The sequence below is a fragment of the Tamandua tetradactyla genome, chromosome 13 (assembly GCF_023851605.1).
Source record: "Tamandua tetradactyla isolate mTamTet1 chromosome 13, mTamTet1.pri, whole genome shotgun sequence".
In the NCBI taxonomy this organism is placed as follows: Eukaryota; Metazoa; Chordata; class Mammalia; order Pilosa; family Myrmecophagidae; genus Tamandua; species Tamandua tetradactyla.
This window is the reverse complement of record NC_135339.1, coordinates 49,663,721-49,681,801: the sequence shown is the minus strand read 5'-3', so window position 1 is coordinate 49,681,801 and position 18,081 is coordinate 49,663,721. Positions and strand designations below refer to the sequence as shown.

General features: G+C 40.3%; 1 protein-coding gene and 1 non-coding gene across 2 annotated transcripts; one reads left to right on the top strand and one right to left on the bottom strand.

Moving 5' to 3' along the window:
- Positions 1-6,671: 6,671 nt before the first annotated feature.
- LOC143653957 (antiviral innate immune response effector IFIT1-like) lies at positions 6,672-18,017 on the bottom strand. The gene is made up of 3 exons (XM_077125369.1): positions 17,779-18,017; positions 12,858-13,021; positions 6,672-8,687 (listed from the first exon to the last, which is right to left on the bottom strand). Exons 2-3 carry the CDS (start codon positions 12,860-12,862, stop codon positions 7,301-7,303), a joined length of 1,392 nt encoding a protein of 463 aa, XP_076981484.1. The 5' UTR covers positions 12,863-13,021; positions 17,779-18,017; the 3' UTR covers positions 6,672-7,300.
- LOC143654738 (U6 spliceosomal RNA) lies at positions 10,170-10,280 on the top strand. Its single transcript, XR_013161928.1, has one exon. It is a non-coding gene; the product is annotated as a U6 spliceosomal RNA (small nuclear RNA).
- Positions 18,018-18,081: the final 64 nt, after the last annotated feature.

Sequence of the window (18,081 nt, the reverse complement as noted above, 5' to 3'; positions counted from 1 at the left end):
ACTGCTTTTCAGAAGTTTAGTCAGCAAACTGAAAAAGTTCTAACTTGCTGGCATTGGCTGAACCAAGGTGTAATAAAAATGCCCTGCTGACACTATGTGGCCACGAAATAATTGACCCTGGTACACTTTATAAAATGCTATGCAGAAATTAAAAAAAAAGCAAAGTCACGAAACCAGCAATTATATTGGGAAAGGCCAACACATACTACCTCCTCCCTGCCAGTGCTTCACAGAGAAATGCTATCATCAAGGCAGCACCTCTAGCATATAAACACTTGATAATAACTTTATTATTAGAAAAAAACAAACAGGCAATCCACTTAACAGTGTCTTAAATAAAATGGCAAAGCTGGGAAACATGGGAGACTGGAATGTAGGGAAAAGGAAAGGCCTATATATATAAAATGGGATAAAAAGGCCTATATATATATAAAATGGGAAATAGTTTCCCAAAACCAGTAATAGGATTTCCTGCAGAGACATATTCCAAGGCCTGCTGGAAGCTGGAGTCAACCAAAAAAGTATTAACGTTTTGTCAAATAATGAGATAAAGAAAATGTATAAAAAAATAATAAACCAAGTTATAATCATAAAGTGAATAATGCTCCTACTCTGTTAATAGTGCTCCTACTCCTGGCAAGGCAGAAGACCTGCATCCGGCTCCTGTGGCACCTCTGTACCCTCATTTAGTCCCTTTCTTCCAGACAAAGGGATTAAGCTAACCCCTATGATTTTTTACTCCAAATTTGTGACTCTCCTTTGGTTTGATGTTTCATATTTTTTTAATTGAGGAAGCTGTTTAATATTACAAAACGCCTTGCTTGCAAAATTTATCCACACAGCTTTTTTTCATATACCAAAAAACACCAAATGCAAACATTCTTTTTTTATCTTTTTATTTTATTTTTTTTAAATACCAAAAAACCCAAAGAAAATGCAAACATTCCTATTTTGATCATTCTGTTCTACATATATAATCAGTAATTCACAATATCATCACATAGTTGCATATTCATCATCTCAATCATTTCTTGGAACATTTGCATCTATTCAGAAAAAGAAATAAAATGAAAACAGAAAAAAAATGCATACAAACCACACCCCTTACCCCTCCCTTTCGTTGATCACTAGCATTTCAAACTAAATTTATTATAACATTTGTTCCCCCTATTATTTATTTTTATTCCATATGTTCTACTTGTCTGTTGACAAGGTAGATAAAAGGAGCATCAGACACAAGGTTTTCACAATCACATTGTCACACTGTGAAAGCTATATCATTATACAATCATCTTCAAGAAACAAGCTTTCACACTGTCACATTGTGAAAGCTATATCATTATACAGTCATCTTCAAGAAACAAGCTGGAACACAGCTCTACATTTTCAGGCAGTTCCCTCCAGCCTCTACATTACATCTTGAATAACAAGGTGATATCTACTTAATGTGTAAGAATAACCTCCAGGATAACCTCTTGACTCTGTTTGGAATCTCTCAGCCATTGATACGTTGTCTCATTTCACTTTTCCCCCTTTTGGTCTAGAAGGTTTCCTCAATCTCTTGATGCTGAGTCTCAACTCATTCTAGGGTTTTTCTCAATCCCTTGATGCTGAGTCTCAGCTCATTCCAGGATTTCTGTCCCACATTGCCAGGAAGGTCCACACCCCTGGGAGTCATGTCCCAAGTAGAGAGGGGTAGGGTGGTGAGACTGCTCGTTGTGTTGGCTGGAGAGAGAGGCCATATCTGAGCAACAAAAGAGGTGCTCTTGGGGGTGACTCTTAAGCCTAATTTTAAGTAGACTTGACCTATCCTTTGTGGGGTTAAGTTTCATATGAACAAACCCCAAGACTAGGGGCTCAGCCCAGAGCTTTGGTTGTCCACACTGCTTGTGAGAATATCATGAATTCAACTTGGGGAAGTTGAATTTTCTGTACAGTTTTTTTTTTAAATCTTAATATGTGCCATCAGTCCTTATTTAAAAAAAATTGTATATTAGGGTTTCAAATATGCATTAACTAAAGCATTTTAAGTATTGAACATTATTCTGACATATTCGATTTTAATAATAATTGTGTGTGGTAAAATGTTTACTTGAAATAATGACAAGTATGAAATATATAAAGGATATATTTTTACTAAAGGGAAAAGGAGAGTAGTTTTGTCCTAACATAAAGTAAGTCGCTGCTACAGAATTAAAAAAAAGATGTAAAACAAAGCCTGAGCAAATATAATAAGTTGCCGAAGGTTTGTAAAAAAGGAAATTATGGTCAAAGTTAGGAAAAGTTTTAGGTAAACTAAAAGGGAAGGTGTTAGAAGCAGCACCCAAACTCTTTAGCATCTACCCTCCCTTACCTGAGATTAAGCCAGGAAATGTGGTATGGGTAAAAGGCTGAGGAAAAAAAAGAGGCTCCCTCCAGCCTTAATAAAAAGGTCCTTACCGTGTTGTTTTAGTAACCCCAACAGCTGTCAAAGTCGTGAAGATCATCCAATGAATTCACCACTCTCAGGTCAAGAGGGCCACTGCTGACAACCCCTGGGAGTGCACCCCTGACTTAACATCATTCTCCGGGAGCTGCTGTGCCCTTCTGTAGTGCAGCCAGGATCAGCTGACCAGCCCACAACTAAGGCCTGAATGACTATTGCCCTGCTGTAGCTCACTGGAAGCAGCTAGTCAACACATGGCCGAAGCCTGAGGCAACCTCCGAGCCCTGCCTCAGTCACCCCAGAAACTGACTATCTTTGCACGGCCCAAGATTAGAGAATCAAAACATGGACATCCTGGCCTGCCAGTCTGTGGACTAATTGTTTTTTCTTGCTCTTTGCATCTATCTTTTCTTTAGCAGTTTTAGCCCTCCTGAAAATAGGTCACCTGGAGTTCTTCCCAAAACCCAACTTTACTCTAATTTGATGGGATCCCTCGTACCCAGGTAACTTCCCCCTTCCTAGCCACTGCCCAGAGTGTGTGTCTCCATTCCTTCCCTGGGGCTAATTGTACGTATGTGTGGTGACACTCCCCATAGCCAGCACCATGTGCCTCACTCCTCTGTTTGGCATGGTCAGGAGCCCTTCCAAGGGGAATGATGCATGCCAGACATGCCTGAAGACTACCTATGTTGAAAAAATTAAAAGATATAACCAGTATTCATGCCTGGGCAGTTCTCAAACCTGAATTATTCTGTATGTACCCTAAAGAAAGACCCCCCTAGTATGCTATAATCCCACCTCGCCAGGTTCAGTAATGCTGTTTTTGCTACTCGGAGATGGCAAAACTGTGAAGGCCTCCTGGGAGCTGGTGCCATGCAGTTTATCTCTTACCCAAGCTGTGAGCTAAACCCTCACTGAAGGAAAAAATTGGGTTCCCCAAAACATGTATCCAAAGTCGATGCCCTGCCAGCAGATGAAGGAATCCTAAAGCAGGTGCTGGGCATAGAGGCCAGGGGGCTGTCAAAGAGACAGATTGGAGCCTTCTGGGGTCCCCTCACTTGCACACCTCACATCACCCTGCTTGGCCCCAGAAGATGGCTGGTTAGCCAAAGACGGGTAAGATTCCTCAGGCACAGTCACAAGGGGGCCATCAGGAGAAAACTTGAGGCCAAAACGGATCCTCACGCCCCCCTCCCCAATTCTGCAAAGGCCTAAATCCTGCATGGCTACATTGTTTCTCACGCCCAGCTCCGATCAGGACATACCAACACCTGCAATAAAAACAGAACGAAATATAGGTGATGCTATAACCCCTCCCTATAAGTTGGGGTAAGCATCAAAGGGGGGAAATGTAACAAGCAGGCTTTGGAGCAGGCAGGCCTCTCTCCCTCTTCTTCTGGTTCAGCTGCCTCCTCTGTGGAAAATCCCCAACCCCCTTCCCCTAGCCTCCAGGAGCAGGTGAAACTGCAAGTAGGCAAGATAAGACATTCCTGGGGTGGGGACCCCTCCCTTAATGGCTCATATGCTTCTGTAAACCAGCTTTGCGCCCTTCTCAACTTAAACCAGCCAATCATTTACCTTGTCTTTAATATGTCATTCTGTCTATAAAAATTGATGTTCACCTTTTGTTTGGGACTCAGACTTTCAGAGGTTACTCAGCTGAGCCCTATGGCCATGGAAAATAAAACCTACTTCCTGAAACTCTGGAGCCTCGGTCTGATTTGTTCTATTTCTGTATAACATTCCAGGACGCTTAAAGCCTTGTCCCTTTTCTTTGCACAACAACACAAGAAAGCTAGCTTTGGTTTCTAGCACCAGGGGTGGTGGGAAGGTTGCTGTGAAGACAATGCAGTCTAACTTCCAGACAACTTTATATGCAACTTTTAACCATGAGGGAACAATATGTCTGTTTTATTTCTGAGTGCCTGGACTAGACGATACTGGAGGGGTGGGAGTGAGGAATAGCTCTCTTTGAATAGGAGACATAATTTAGGAACTGAGCCAAGCACGAAGTTTAGGGTTGTCTGTTTGAAGGAAAGTTATCTGTACATTTTCTTATCAGCAGATCTCTGCCTTTCTATTTTACATTTAGCTGTGTTCCAGGAGGGACACATCTACCCCCTGCAAAGGGAACTACAGTATTGCCAAGTAAGAGATTCAAGGAGAGGCCAGGAGAACTCCTTAGAAATACCTTGATCTTCAAGCATTAAAGCCATCCTCTTGAATATAGTTGAGAAGTTTCTTCTTGATTCAGGATACCAAAATTACAAGGGACTGGTTTACCTATGTCACCTATACCAGCTATCCTATCTTTACTCCCATTGACCAATTCCAGCTCTTAAATGACTAGGAAACTTGTTTAAACCCTTCAATTTTATGTAATTCCTGGGCCTGCAGAGGGCCAAATACTTCCCTGATGTTTCTTTTGTTTGTAGGTAGATGTTCTATCCTCAAGGCTTCCTCTTCTGCTTTGGGGCCTCTTATTTCTGCATAAGCAATTTTATTTTTCTTCTGCACACCCATATGTGAAAACTCATAGCTTCTTAGAGTTGAACAGAAAAATCCCACTTGAGAATTTATCCTAGTTAATTTTACTGTAGAGTTTTGTATTACAGAGAAAGAGGAAAAATTTATGTTACACATTACCTGTCACTACTTGTACATTACAAATAGGGCACTTTTTGTTTTTAACTTTTACCTTTCATCATGCAACTTAGGTTTCCTTACGTTTTGCTTTTGTTATTTAACTTTTTTTATTGTATAGTACAACATACATACAATGCAAAGAAATAAAAAAGCAACAGTTTTCAAAGCACTCTTTAAAGAGTGGTTACAGGGTAGATCCCAGAGTTTGTCATAGGCTAATTTCCTTAAGTTTTAAGAACATATTTGAATAATTTAAAACTCTGGTTTGCAGGTGCCTGATACACTCTAAACAAAGTTGAATTTGTCATATAAGGCTATAATGATATAATTTTGTATGGTGTCTCAGTGACCTGAAAGTGTGGAATAGAGGTGGGCTTTAAGAAATGGTAATGGGACTAAAATGCTTTAAGAAATGGAAATGGGACTGAAATGCTATTGTGATCAAAATCTCTCCCGCTGATCATCTGCTGTGTTTTTGACTCTTGTTGTGGGTTAACATCCTTTCCTATGTGAAAAAGTTTCAATTGACTTAGTAAACTTGCAACTGAGAAATTAGGATTTAAGGGATGATTTTGATTACTGAATCATTACATAAATATTCCTCTTTGCTTTCTGATTGGAGTAGACAGATCTGAAATCTCTAAATTGTAATCCAGCTCTCTTGATCTCTGATAATGATTGTATAGCCTTTATCTTCTGCCCCTTTGATTGTAAAAACCTTGTGACTAACCTTCATTTATACCCATTTATACAGTTTTTCAACTTTAGAGTCTTGTAATCACTAAAAACAGCCCCTAATGTTTATTAATGAAAGGTCTTGGGTCAGTTCAGAACTAACTCACCCCAAATCCTAAGTACCTTGATAACCGAGACTGGATCTAACCAAAATGGGCCTGCCTGACACGCACAATAACTTAGACTTTAAGCTACAAATCACTTATACCTCATTATAATACTCTGCCATTTTCTAACATACATTCTGTGATTAAGCATGTAATCAGTCTGTACATGCTCAATAGTTAGATCACCTTTAATTACATCATCTGGGGCTGCTGTGCGTGTTATCCTAAACCCTGCTCATCGTTTTCTCTAACAAAACATCTGATTTACTGAAGTTTGGGGAGACAGATTTTGGGCCAGTAGGCCATCTGCTCTCCTACTACAGGCCTGGTAAGAAATTTTTTCTCTTTGAAAACCCGGTGTCTCAGGAATTGGTTATTTAAGCACATTGGACAAAAGAATCCACAACCTTTGTCCAGTAACAGACTGAGTACGAAAACTGTTCACTCCAATGACAAATGCTCAGGAAAAAGAAGTCTGATTAGCCCAAGAAGTGGCAGGTGACCCAACTCAAGACAAATCAAGAGTTGCAAAGAGGTACAGATGTAACAAGAAATACTGATGCTCCTGCCATTACCATATGGAAGGTATTCACTTGCAAAAAAGTGGAAGCTGAGCAGATAATGCAATGCATGCTCACCAGACTGTTTGTGTTGCTTACAACTGTAACCAGTGCCTAGCCGGCAATGGTGCCAGCTGAGCCCTGTTCCAGGTTTGGGGGTCCTGTTGCTAGGAATAATTTAGAGACAAGGAGGCCAGTAGGAATAAGTAGTAAAGTTTATTAAAGAGGTTAACACAGACAAGCCTAAGTTAGGGACACACACTGAGTGGAGTGGGTTAGCTTGTTTTATAGGGAAGTTTTTACTGGTCGCAGGTTTCCACAGTAATCTTTGTGCAGGTTCCCCTAGGTGCCTTTGAATACCAGGTATCTTCTTTGTTGTAGGAGGAGACAGCTATCCGAATTTGTGGTTTGTTGTCACATAACCTAAAATTTTTCTTTGTGCAGGTGTTCAACATTCTTTATCACCCTATGCTTCCTATCATTAACTAAGAATTTGCGTTGGGCCCAGGATTTTACAAGCTTTTATGATTTGGGGAGGTTTCAATGGTTTGGGGAGGTTTGGGGGCTTTAGGGAAATTTTTGTCCCAGGAAGCTTGCACTTGAAGTTTGCAGTTTGCATTAGTTCCTTTGGAGCTAGTTAAAAAACAAGGGACCTGCAGCTGTCTTTCGGAGATGAACAGGAAACCAGGAACTTAGAGTTGTCCATTTTATCCTACTTCACTGGCATACCTTTTCAAAGCAAGCAACCAGGGAACATTTGTATTATATTTAGATTTAAATATGAACACATTTAATAAAAACACTTGGATTTAGGTCACCAGCCTATCTTAGGCTTTGTCATAGGACTCGAGTACTTCACTCTCTTCCATCTTCAATTTGTGTAGGATTTCAGGGAGATTTACACTCTCCATGTCATATTTATTCTGATGAACTCTCTTTTTAGCCAATCTCTCTAAAGCAATGAGAATTTTTCCTCTGGACTTTGATTCAGGTTTTGCTTCTAGTCCTTTCAAATAATAGCTTATTGCTTTAGCTTCAGATTTCCTATGATATTCTTGGAATCTGCCGTAACGATAATAAATCTCTTGCAGTAAGGTTTCATCAACATGTGGTGGGCAGAGTACTTTCTGGTAAATGTTCTCAGCCTTATGGTATTCACCTTTCTCTGAATACATATTAGCCAAATCCAAATAAGCTAGAACAAATGTGGGTTTTTGTTCCATAGCATATTCAAAATGAGATATAGCTGATCTTATCATTTTGTCCACATTTTCCCTATCCTGCCCTCTAGGCTGGTTTTTTGTAGCCTTCTTTATTTGGATCATTTGTGCCCTGTAGCAAAGCCCTACCTGGTGATTCAGGAAGGGTGAAGTAGGTGTTGCCTGTAAGGCCCTTTTTAAGAGCTGAAGAGCTATATCTAGAGAGCCTTTCTTTCGGTAAAATTTGGCTGCATATCTCCAGACATAGGTCTGTGAGGACATGCTGGCCAGTGCTTCTTCAATGTACTTTTCTCCTTCAGCTTCTTGTCCTGCATCCTGGAGCTTCACAGCAAGGAGAACCTTAATATATGCATCTTCTGGATTTAGCTTGACAGCCTGCCTTAGGGGATGCAGAGAAGATCCCTCTTCTTTCTGTGTTGCTGTGTTAAGGTTGTCAAGGCGAGAGAGGGTAATTGCATACCCAGTGCTGGCTTCAGGGTTTTCAGGGTCCACTTCCAGAACTTTTCCAAAGCAGGTCTTGGCCCGTTCATAATTCTTTCCTCCGCACTTGAGCAAGGCCCATCCTTCCTCACAGTCCATTTCAGGACATTCCATTCTATAGCGAGAGGAATTAGCAAACTTTGCACAAGTGTTCTCCACCTTGTCCAGGTAAGTTTGGGTATCTTCCAGTCTGCCCATGTGGTAATACACCCAGGCATAGTTGCCCCAGGTAACCAGACTTCTCAGGTCAGATTGGCTGGCATATTGTTGCTGGATTAAGTCTTCAGTTTCTTTTAAGCTCTTTAGGGCTTCCTCATTCTGGCCCTTCAGGTGTTGCACGTAGGCCAGTAGGTTGTGTATTCCTACCTTGTATTGAGTGTCTAGGAACTGAATCTCCTCTAAGACCCTGTTTTCTAAATCAGGCATTTCAGTGTCTTCAATGAACAATGCCCATGTAAAGTGACATTTCAACTGCTCCAGTCTATCCTTGACCAGATGCTCATCAGCATTCTTACTGTGAAAAAAAAAAAAAGGAAGTATTTTCATGATTATGTCATGGAAATGAAATGAAAATATAGGCAGAAACATTGACAAATAGAAACAAATCCAGACTTAGGTAAGGGAAGACTTTATTCGAAAGGACTACTGCAATAAAGGTGGAGGGACTATGCAATTGCGAGACCACTCCTACCATAGATTCTGCAAGCATCAGGAAGGAAAGGGCTTTTATTTTGTAGGGAGGAGTAAACAAGGCTAGAAAAGATTGGGAGTGAAGGGGTGGGCTCAGCAGGTAGCACAATCATACAGTTGAGCAGGAAATGTTTTTCCTTTTTGGTCAGCCAATTTTGGGGAGGGGTTATTAAGGAAAGGTTGTTCAGCATTCTAATATTTGCTTAACCTTAGGTCTGAGTCAGATTTCAGGGTTCTGTGGGGAGAAGAGAAGTTTAACTAAAGTTTGGTCAAGTTAATAGGCATTTTCTTCCAATTGATCAGTGGGAATAAATAGTTCAGCTAATTATGAGATATTCAATGGGAGTTTGGAGAATCTGTGTCTGACCTTATTATAGCTAAATAAGAGAGTGAGTTGTTTGTGAATCTTATCTAAGTCTTAAAGGTAAGTATGTTCTTTGCAGTAAGCCTTATGCAAAACATAAAAGTGGCACAATAACTTAAAAACAAAAAAATAACACAATAAAAGAATGGGCAAAGGAATAGACATTTTTCCAAAGAAGGTACACAGACAATAAAGCACATCAAAAGATTCTCAACATCATTAGCCTTCAGGCAAAAGCAAAGAAAAAACCACCATGAGATACTACATCATACACACTAGGATGGCTATTATTTAAAGAGGAAGGAAGGGAGGGAGGAAGGGAGGAAGGAAGGAAGGAAGGAAGGAAGGAAGGAAGGAAGGAAGGAAGGAAGGAAGGAAGGAAAGAAGGAAGGAAGAAGTGTTGGTGAGGATGTGGCATAATTGGAATCGGAATTCTTATATGTTGTTGGTGGGAGTGTAAAATAGTGCAGGCACTGTGGAAATCAGTCTGGCAGTTCCTCAGAAAATAGAATTACCATATAATCTTGGTATATACACAAAAGAACTGAAATCAGTGACTTGAGCAGATATTTGTATACCAAATACACCAATGTGTATAGAAGCACTATTCACAAGAGTCATAAGGTGGAGGCACCCCAGGTGTCCACCAACAGATGAATGGACAAATAAAATGTCATATATCTACAAAATGGAATATTATTCAGCTGTAAAAAGAATGAAGTTCTGATACATGCTACAATGTAGATGAACTTTAAGACATCATGTTGAGTGAAATAAGCCAGACATAAGAAGACAAATATTATATGAACTTACTTATACGAAATACCTAGAATAAGCAGATTTCATAGAGATAGATAGTAGATTATAGAATACCAGGGATGGGGGCAGGTGGGGAAAGAGAAGAGGGAGTTATTGCCTAATGGGTGTGAAATTGCTGTTTGAGTGCTTGCTTCGGCGGCACATATACTAAAATTGGAACGATACAGAGAAGATTAGCATGGCCCCTGCGCAAGGATGACACACACGCAAATTCGTGAAGCGTTCCATATTTAAAAAAAAAAAAAAAAAGAAAGAAATTGCTGTTTGAGGTTGTGAAAAACTTGGGATAATGGATACTGGTGATGGTAGCACAGTAAAGTGAATGTAATTGTACTCTTGCAAGTGGTTAAAATGGGAAATTGAAAAAAATTTTTTTTATAATTTTATTTTTTTAAATACCAAAAAAACACCTAACAAATGCAAACATTCCTATTTTGATCATTCTGTTATACATATATAATCAGTAATTCACAATATCATCACATAGTTGCATATTCATCATCATGATCATTTCTTAGAGCATTTGCATCTATTCAGAAAAGGAAATACAACAAAAACAGAAAAAAAATTATGCATACCTTACCCCTCCCTTTCATTGATCACTAGCATTTCAAACTAAATTTATTTTAACATTTGTTCCCCCTATTGTTTATCTCCACTCCATATGTTCTACTCATCTGTTGACAAGGTAGACAAAAGGAGCATCAGACACAAGGTTTTCACAATCACACAGTCACATTGTGAAAGCTATATCATTATACAATCATCATCAAGAAATATGGCTACTGGCACACAGCTCTATATAAAATGGGAAATTTTGAATCGTATATGTTACTACAATAAAAAGCTATTTAAAAGGAGTAAACAAAAAAAATGGGGGTGGGGGGTGGAGGGTAGAGGGTGGAATGGATTTCTTGATCTTAGCTATTTTCCAGGGGCACAGGACTCAGGTAAAGTTCAGCATGTTCACGTCTCAATTGAAATGACCTAATCAAAAGGTTCCACCTGCAATAGGTCTACATCCACAGGAATGGCCTTTTCTGGGGTTCGTAACAGCTTCAAACCACCACAGCAACTTTGCTATCTGGATTTTGGACTTCTAGCCTCAGAACTGTGAGCCAATAAATTCCTATTGTTAAGCTAAAACCAGTTTGTGGTATTTGTGAAAACAACTCTGACAATCTAAGACAGGCTGTGAGCCATAGTCACACTATGGGGTTAACTGTCATTGAAGAGCAGCCTTAGTCTCTAAAGAGGATGCTTAAAATCCTCTATTTTCTCTTTCCTTTTCAAAACTGAGCAAATAAAGAGCAATGAGATGGCTCATTCTTATGCATCTTTGGATTGGGAAGCAAGTGCCCTGTGTCTGGGTGAATAATGATACAATTCTGCCACTTAACTGTGTGACTTAATGCAATTAATCCCAGTTTCCAAATAACTTTTAAAATGACATTAATGATAGTTATACTAGTTCCTATTCATAGAATTATAGTGAGACTGTTGTGAGATGATGCAATGAAAGCCAAAGGCTGAATGAGCAGAACATAGAAACTAATTATTAACGTTAGTATTGGCATTATCATTTTTAGTGTGCATCTATGTGTGTATGTGAGAGGGCGAGACCCAGGCCCTCAGCCTATGTGCCAGAGGAGGGCACCCGACAGCCTGCAGGTAGCAGGAGTTCTGCCAGGTGCTTTCTTCTTTTGGAGATTTTTAGCACTGTTTGGGAGGAGCAACCCAACCCTGCTGATGTTTCTGTAACCTCTGGGTATAGTGACACCTTGGTTTGGGGCTTCAGTCCAGCATAGTGCAGATAGCCCCATCAGGCCTTCTGAGGTCAGGGGGGTCTGGACACACCCGAACACAGGCCACTCCAAAGCCTCTTGGGCAGGCTGGCTAGTGCCTTTGGGTGGTGCCTGGCCTTCTGGCCAACCCCATACATACAGACTGCTAACATGATTCATCATGGGAAACCCAGTTAATGGAAAGGGAGGCCTCTTGCAGTGAATCTCCCTCACCAGTATCCCATTCCCTAAATACTGCCCTGCAGGACATTTAATGAAATTCCTTGGAACTGTGGCTTAGGCAGCCAGGTCCTCTACTTCTCACCTCTTGGAGAAGCTAAGAAGCTGTCTCCATCCTCCATCATCCCTACAATCCTCCCAATGGGAGTTACAGGTGTTTGGTAGAAAAGGCATTCTAGAAATAGGGCCCTCTTTTCTCTTAGTTCTCTCTCTCCTATTACTTTATCAGATGGAAAAATGCTAGCAGCCAGTATACTTTTGAGGGGTTAATATTTCCGGCAACTCACCAGCTCAAAACAGCAGGAAAGAGAGGAATGTACATCTTTTGGATAAACTGTATCTTAATCTTAATTAGGTTTCTTATTTCCCAACATCTAATGAAAAAATAAATCTTATTTTAATTGTTATCAACACAATAAAACCCGAAGACTATCATACATCCAAATAGAAAATCAATTCTTTAAAATTGTTTTCATCTATTACCTGTACCTGTGAGGGATCCAACTTGACCTGAATAGATTTAAACTCACTCCCCCTTCGTCCCTTCTTGCCTAGGTCCTTTCATACATTCACAGACTTAGAATTAAGACACAAAATTGCTTTTGCTGTTAAGGCAGCTTTATTTTCTGTTTAGACCTATGCTTGTTAAATTAGTAAGTAAAAGCTAATAAAAGGTTAGAAAGCTTGCCTTTCTTAGGAGGGGTCTGCATAGAAATTTGTCTTCTAGGAAAATACTAGAATTAAAAAATGCTTTAGATAAAGAGTCCAGCAGACCTGAGTGCTTTACCTCATGATTGTTGTGCTAAGCTGTTCTTGGTTCCTGCCAAGAGACTCCTCTGATGTTGGTCCTGTGCCTCTTGGGGCTTCTTAGGTAGGAGAGGAGCTGTAGTTAGGAGGGAATTCCTTGGTGGTGTTGCTTCTCCTTGTGAGGATGATTCAGAAATACTGAAACTGGAAAATGAAACATAATTCTAAGAGGGAAATGTCAGTTTGAAGGAAACAAACTGAAACTGAAACTGAGGGATGGCTTGGTTCTGATATGGAGACTGAGAAATGTTAAGTCCCGAGCTGGGCAAAAGTTGGAGACTCCAATCAGAGACAAAGACATGACACCGGCAGCAGGGGAGGGAAGGTTTATTAGCAGAGGGACAGCATGGAGAGTTGTCTCAAGAAATCAACTCCCGCCAGCCCTGATTTAGGTAAAGTTTTAAAGAGAGTTGGGGATAGATTAGGTGGGTTTCTCACAAGTGGGTCTTCGGGAGTTTGGCAGCTTTCCATTGGTGAAAACACTGCCTTAGCTCTGCCAGATTGTAACTTCGGGATGGGGAACGTTGGGGCAAGAGAGTTTGTAGTTTTTATCACAGGACTGCTGAAAGGTCTTAACTGCCTAAGGGCAGATGTTTGTGCACAAGGGTTTATTACCATGTGGGGGAGGGAGAGCCTCAAGATGTTGACTCTCTGCAGTGGTATCTTCGTTCTTGTTTGTTTCTCTGGTTCAGCACTCACTGTGATAGTAGCAGGTTTTTGTTTTTTTTCACATGGCCAGGCACTTGGAAGTGAACCCGGGTCTCGGGCATGGCAGACGAGAACTCTGCCACTGAACTACCGTTGCCTGCCCAGTAGCAGCTTTTCATGCTACCTTCCTATGGAGTAAAAATGGCCTCTTGGAGGACTGGAATTTGGGAATCTTAGAACATGCAGTCTGGCGAGGTGAAGACTGAACCTAGAAGCAGGCACCATGTGCAAATAGGCTGTGCTTCCATCCCTCTGGACCTAGTTTTCTTATCACTGTGACAAAAAAGTTTAGGAAAGTTTTCATATTCCTTTAGAGTTTATGATTCTGCGAATATGTAATCTGGAATGTGAATGTGGAATCATGTTAGCAGGCTCTACTCTGAGAGACTTTGCTCCAGAATGTCATGACCTTGTGCCTTTTTCTTCCCATTAAGAGGACAGATAATACCTCCACCCTCTTCCTAATGCACAGAAGACAGAATACATACTGAAATATCTTTTGCCTTTTGATAAAATACGAAACTGCCTTTGTTCATAATTCCTGCTCAAGATCAGCTAAACTGAAACTTCAGTCCTGCAGATAGCCCACTGCCTCTCATCCCTGCTTAAGAATACTGACCAGTCCTCAGCCCCGTAACTTGCTGGTATGACTTACATTTATCAGTTCCTGCCAAACTTATGAGCCTCTTCTTTTAGTCTTATATAAAGATCACACAAATAATCCTAAACCTCTTTGTCTTCAGAAACAGTAAACATAATTAATACATCCACATTTTGAACAAAATAATAGTGGTAATTTTTATTGAATCAATTAATATTTTCATCAATTAATATTTTCATTTTAATCAAATGTCTTTCCTCTGCATTTAAACAGTGGTGATATAATCTGCAGATATTGAACACCTTGATCTTGAGAAACATGACAGGAGAATTTCCCAAATACCCACATACTATTCTGTCACATAGAGTTATTATGTACATGATAAAAAGCAGAGAGAATTAATTCAGACTGTGTTATGATCTGGGAGCTGGATTCTCTTCCTGATAGATATAAGCCAATCTATGATACTGCGGTTTCAGAGAGAAGAGATTTTTTTTTTTACAGAGCATGCTGTGTAGGAAAACAGGAGGCAGAAAGACCTCAGATCTTTCTAAATCATAAGGGCTTGGGGTTTTTATGGGATTAGGCAAAGAGCAGTAGAGATAGTGACACTGACAGATAATGTTTGATTGGCTATGAAAGTGTGTAAGCATAGGCCTGAAGACTGACAAGAGCTGGGGTGAGCAATATACAGAATTAACATAAGTCTAAGTGGTTCTTTGAAGAGCTGGGGTAAGCATAAGGTTACAATTTACAGTAGTGTTGTAAATAGTTAAATTTACATTGTTAAATTACTAATTGGTAATAGTAAATAGGTAAAATAACATAACAAGTAAACAACTGACAAGGGACTGGCAAAAAAAGACTGACTGGGGCAAAAAGACTATTACCAGTTACAGCAGTGTTGTGAAACATAAGATAACAAATAAGGGAGAGGAAGTATATTAAAATTATATTTATAATTACAATATTATAAAGGGAAATGGGCTACTTGTTGACAACAGCAGCTCCACAGTTACAGTTTCTTAGGTTGTTTGTCTGTCTAGCTGCTCCCTCTACAAATTCATGTAGAATTCTGGTGGGTTCTGAGTAGCTTTTTTGAAACGTGATTTTGTGCTGTAATCAAAGTTGATTGAACTAGTTAACACATGGTCTAGCGGGGCCAATTCGTGTCTCTTGAGGGAATTTCCATTTAAGTTCTAGGCACTTCAACTCAAGTGGATTTTTCTTAGAGATACATTTCTATGCACTAAGGAGTTAACACATCAGGCCTGAGAACACTATCTTTAGGAGGCCTGCTTGCAAGTTTGGGCCCTTGGCTGGCCTCTGGGAACTTGCATTTCAGGAGTTTCCACCATTCCCTGATAAGAATGGCTTAGGAGCCTTAAGTGTTTATGCAAATATGATTTATGCTGAACACCTGTTTTCCTTCTAAGAGTCTAGAATTTTGGTACACTCTAAGCAGAGTGTACCTACCCGGCCAGTCACCCGTAAAATCCTTAGGCACTGAGTCTCCAATGAGTTTCCTTACCGGAAGAATTAGTGTCACCCAAGATTTCTCTAAGTTGGTCATACGTGAAGTCAGCAAGCCATATGTGACCTCAGTCTTCTTCACTTGCAGCAAACAGGGCACGAGGGGCTGTCCTGTCCCCTCTTTGGGAGAGAGTGCAGTTCCTAGTCCCAAAACCCATGTTGGTGGTATGTGGGGCAAGGTCCCAGTGGGTCCTGAGGTTTCTGGCACCCTCTTTGCCAGTGGCCCTTTGACCCACAGTTAAAGCATGGCTTTGAGGTTTTGAGCCATGATTTGGGTGACCGCTCGAGAGGACAGGGCACTGTTAAAGCAACTGCAACAAGCTGAGCCTGTTCTCTGATTTTTGTTTACCTCTTTTGCTTTCTTCTCATCCTCAGCCTTGTTTCAATTGTTAAAGACAGAAAAGACAGTTTTACATAAATCATTATTGGAAGCTTGTGGGCCCAAGGAGAGCTTTGGCAACTTTCTCTCAATGCTAGGGGCAGACGGCCCGATGAAATGGGTGTCGTGCAAAGTTTTACCTTCCTGGGAATCTGGACTTATATTAGTAACTTTTTGAGACTTCCACTAGCCTCCCCTGGATCAGAGCTGGGTTTTTCTATTTCTTCTGAGTGATTTCCCTTAGTTTATTACAATTGACTAGCTTGGTGGTACATTTTTAATGGAAATTGAGAGACACACGGGCATAGTACAAGTGATATGTCCTTCTCAGGTCCTTCCCTTGATAGAAAGCTATAAATATTTGGGCATAGTGAATTTTTGACTATCCCTGTCTTTTACAGACTGGAGGATAGTATTGTAATTGAGAGTCCCATTGGAGGGCTAAACTTCCCCTCTTTTTATTTTTTTCCCTATTACTTATTTATTTGTTATTCATATGTTTTATTCACCTGTCCATACCATAGTTTAAATGAGCATCAGAACAAGGTTTTCACACAGTCACATTGTGAAAGCAATATCATTATATAATCATCTTCAAGAACATGGCTACTGGAACATAGCTCTACAGTTTCAGGCACTTCCCTCCAGCCCCTCCATTATATCTTACCTAAAAAAGTGATATCTATATAATGCATAAGAATAACCTCCAGGATAACCTCTCAACTCTGTTTGAAATCTCTCAGCCACTGACACTTTATTTTGTTTCATTTCTCTCTTCCCCCTTTTGGTTGAGAAGATTTTCTCAATCCCTTGATACTGAGTCCCAGCTCATTCTAGGATTTCTGTCCAATATTGCCAGGAAGGTCCACACCCCTGGGAGTCAAGTCCCTTGTAGACAGGGGGAGGGCAGTGAGTTTGCTTGTTGTGTTGGCTGAGAAAGAGATGCCACATCTGAGCAACAAAAGAGGATCTCTTGGGGGTGACGTAGTCCTAATTTTAAGTAGGCTTAGCCTATCCTTTGCGGGGTTAAGTTTCATATGAACAAACCCCAAGATTGGTGGCTAAGCCTATTACTTTGGATGTCCCCACTGCTTGTGAAGATATCAAGAATTCTCCACTTGGGGAAGTTGAATTTTCCCCCTTCCTCATCATTCCCCCAAGTGTAGGAGCCAAGGGTTTAGGAGCCAAAGGTTGGTATGGGCTACAGTGTAAGAACACAGTGAGTGCATAGATTTAACATCTTCCTCATCTGTACTTACACCCTCCTCCTCACTAAGTTTTATTCCCTTTTCATCTATATCTGCAGTCTCTGTCATGTTTTTTGGGGAAAAATTCATAATGAGTTTCCCCATCTTCACTTTCTGACTGTAAGGGATCTAAGGCTGCAGCTATTTGATGACACAATGTCCATGCTGATAATCGGACAGTCTCCCCTTTTTGATAGGCCCTCTGAAGAGCCTTCATAACTAAACACCATTGTTTTAAATTTAAAACATTACGACCCTCAGGGTGAAACCAATGACAATGTTTTTGAATGAGATCAAATAAGCTAAATAATTCAGATGTTTTAACAGAGACGCCAGTAGCTTCTAACAACCTTTTCAACACACAAACATACTCCTCCAGCCGTCCATTGTGGTTACCCATTACCCTGATGCTACAAGAAAAATGCTTACTTACCAATATGACTCGAGTCCTCTTCTATTGGCTGGACACACGTCCCTCTAATGGAGACTTTTCCTTGGTTCTTTAATATTATTTTGGAGTCTTCTTCTTCTTTGAGCCCCACGTTGGGTGCCAGATGTTGCTTTCTATGAAATGGAGCTCGAAGGATATTAAGGAATGACAAGAAAGAAAGAGACAGATGGGATCAGGGGGTCTGAAGCTTAACCTTAACAAACAACAGACAACTTTATTCTGAACCAGATCCTGCTTATATACTGCAGGGTAACAAAAGGCATACCTGCATTTCCTGAGGAAACA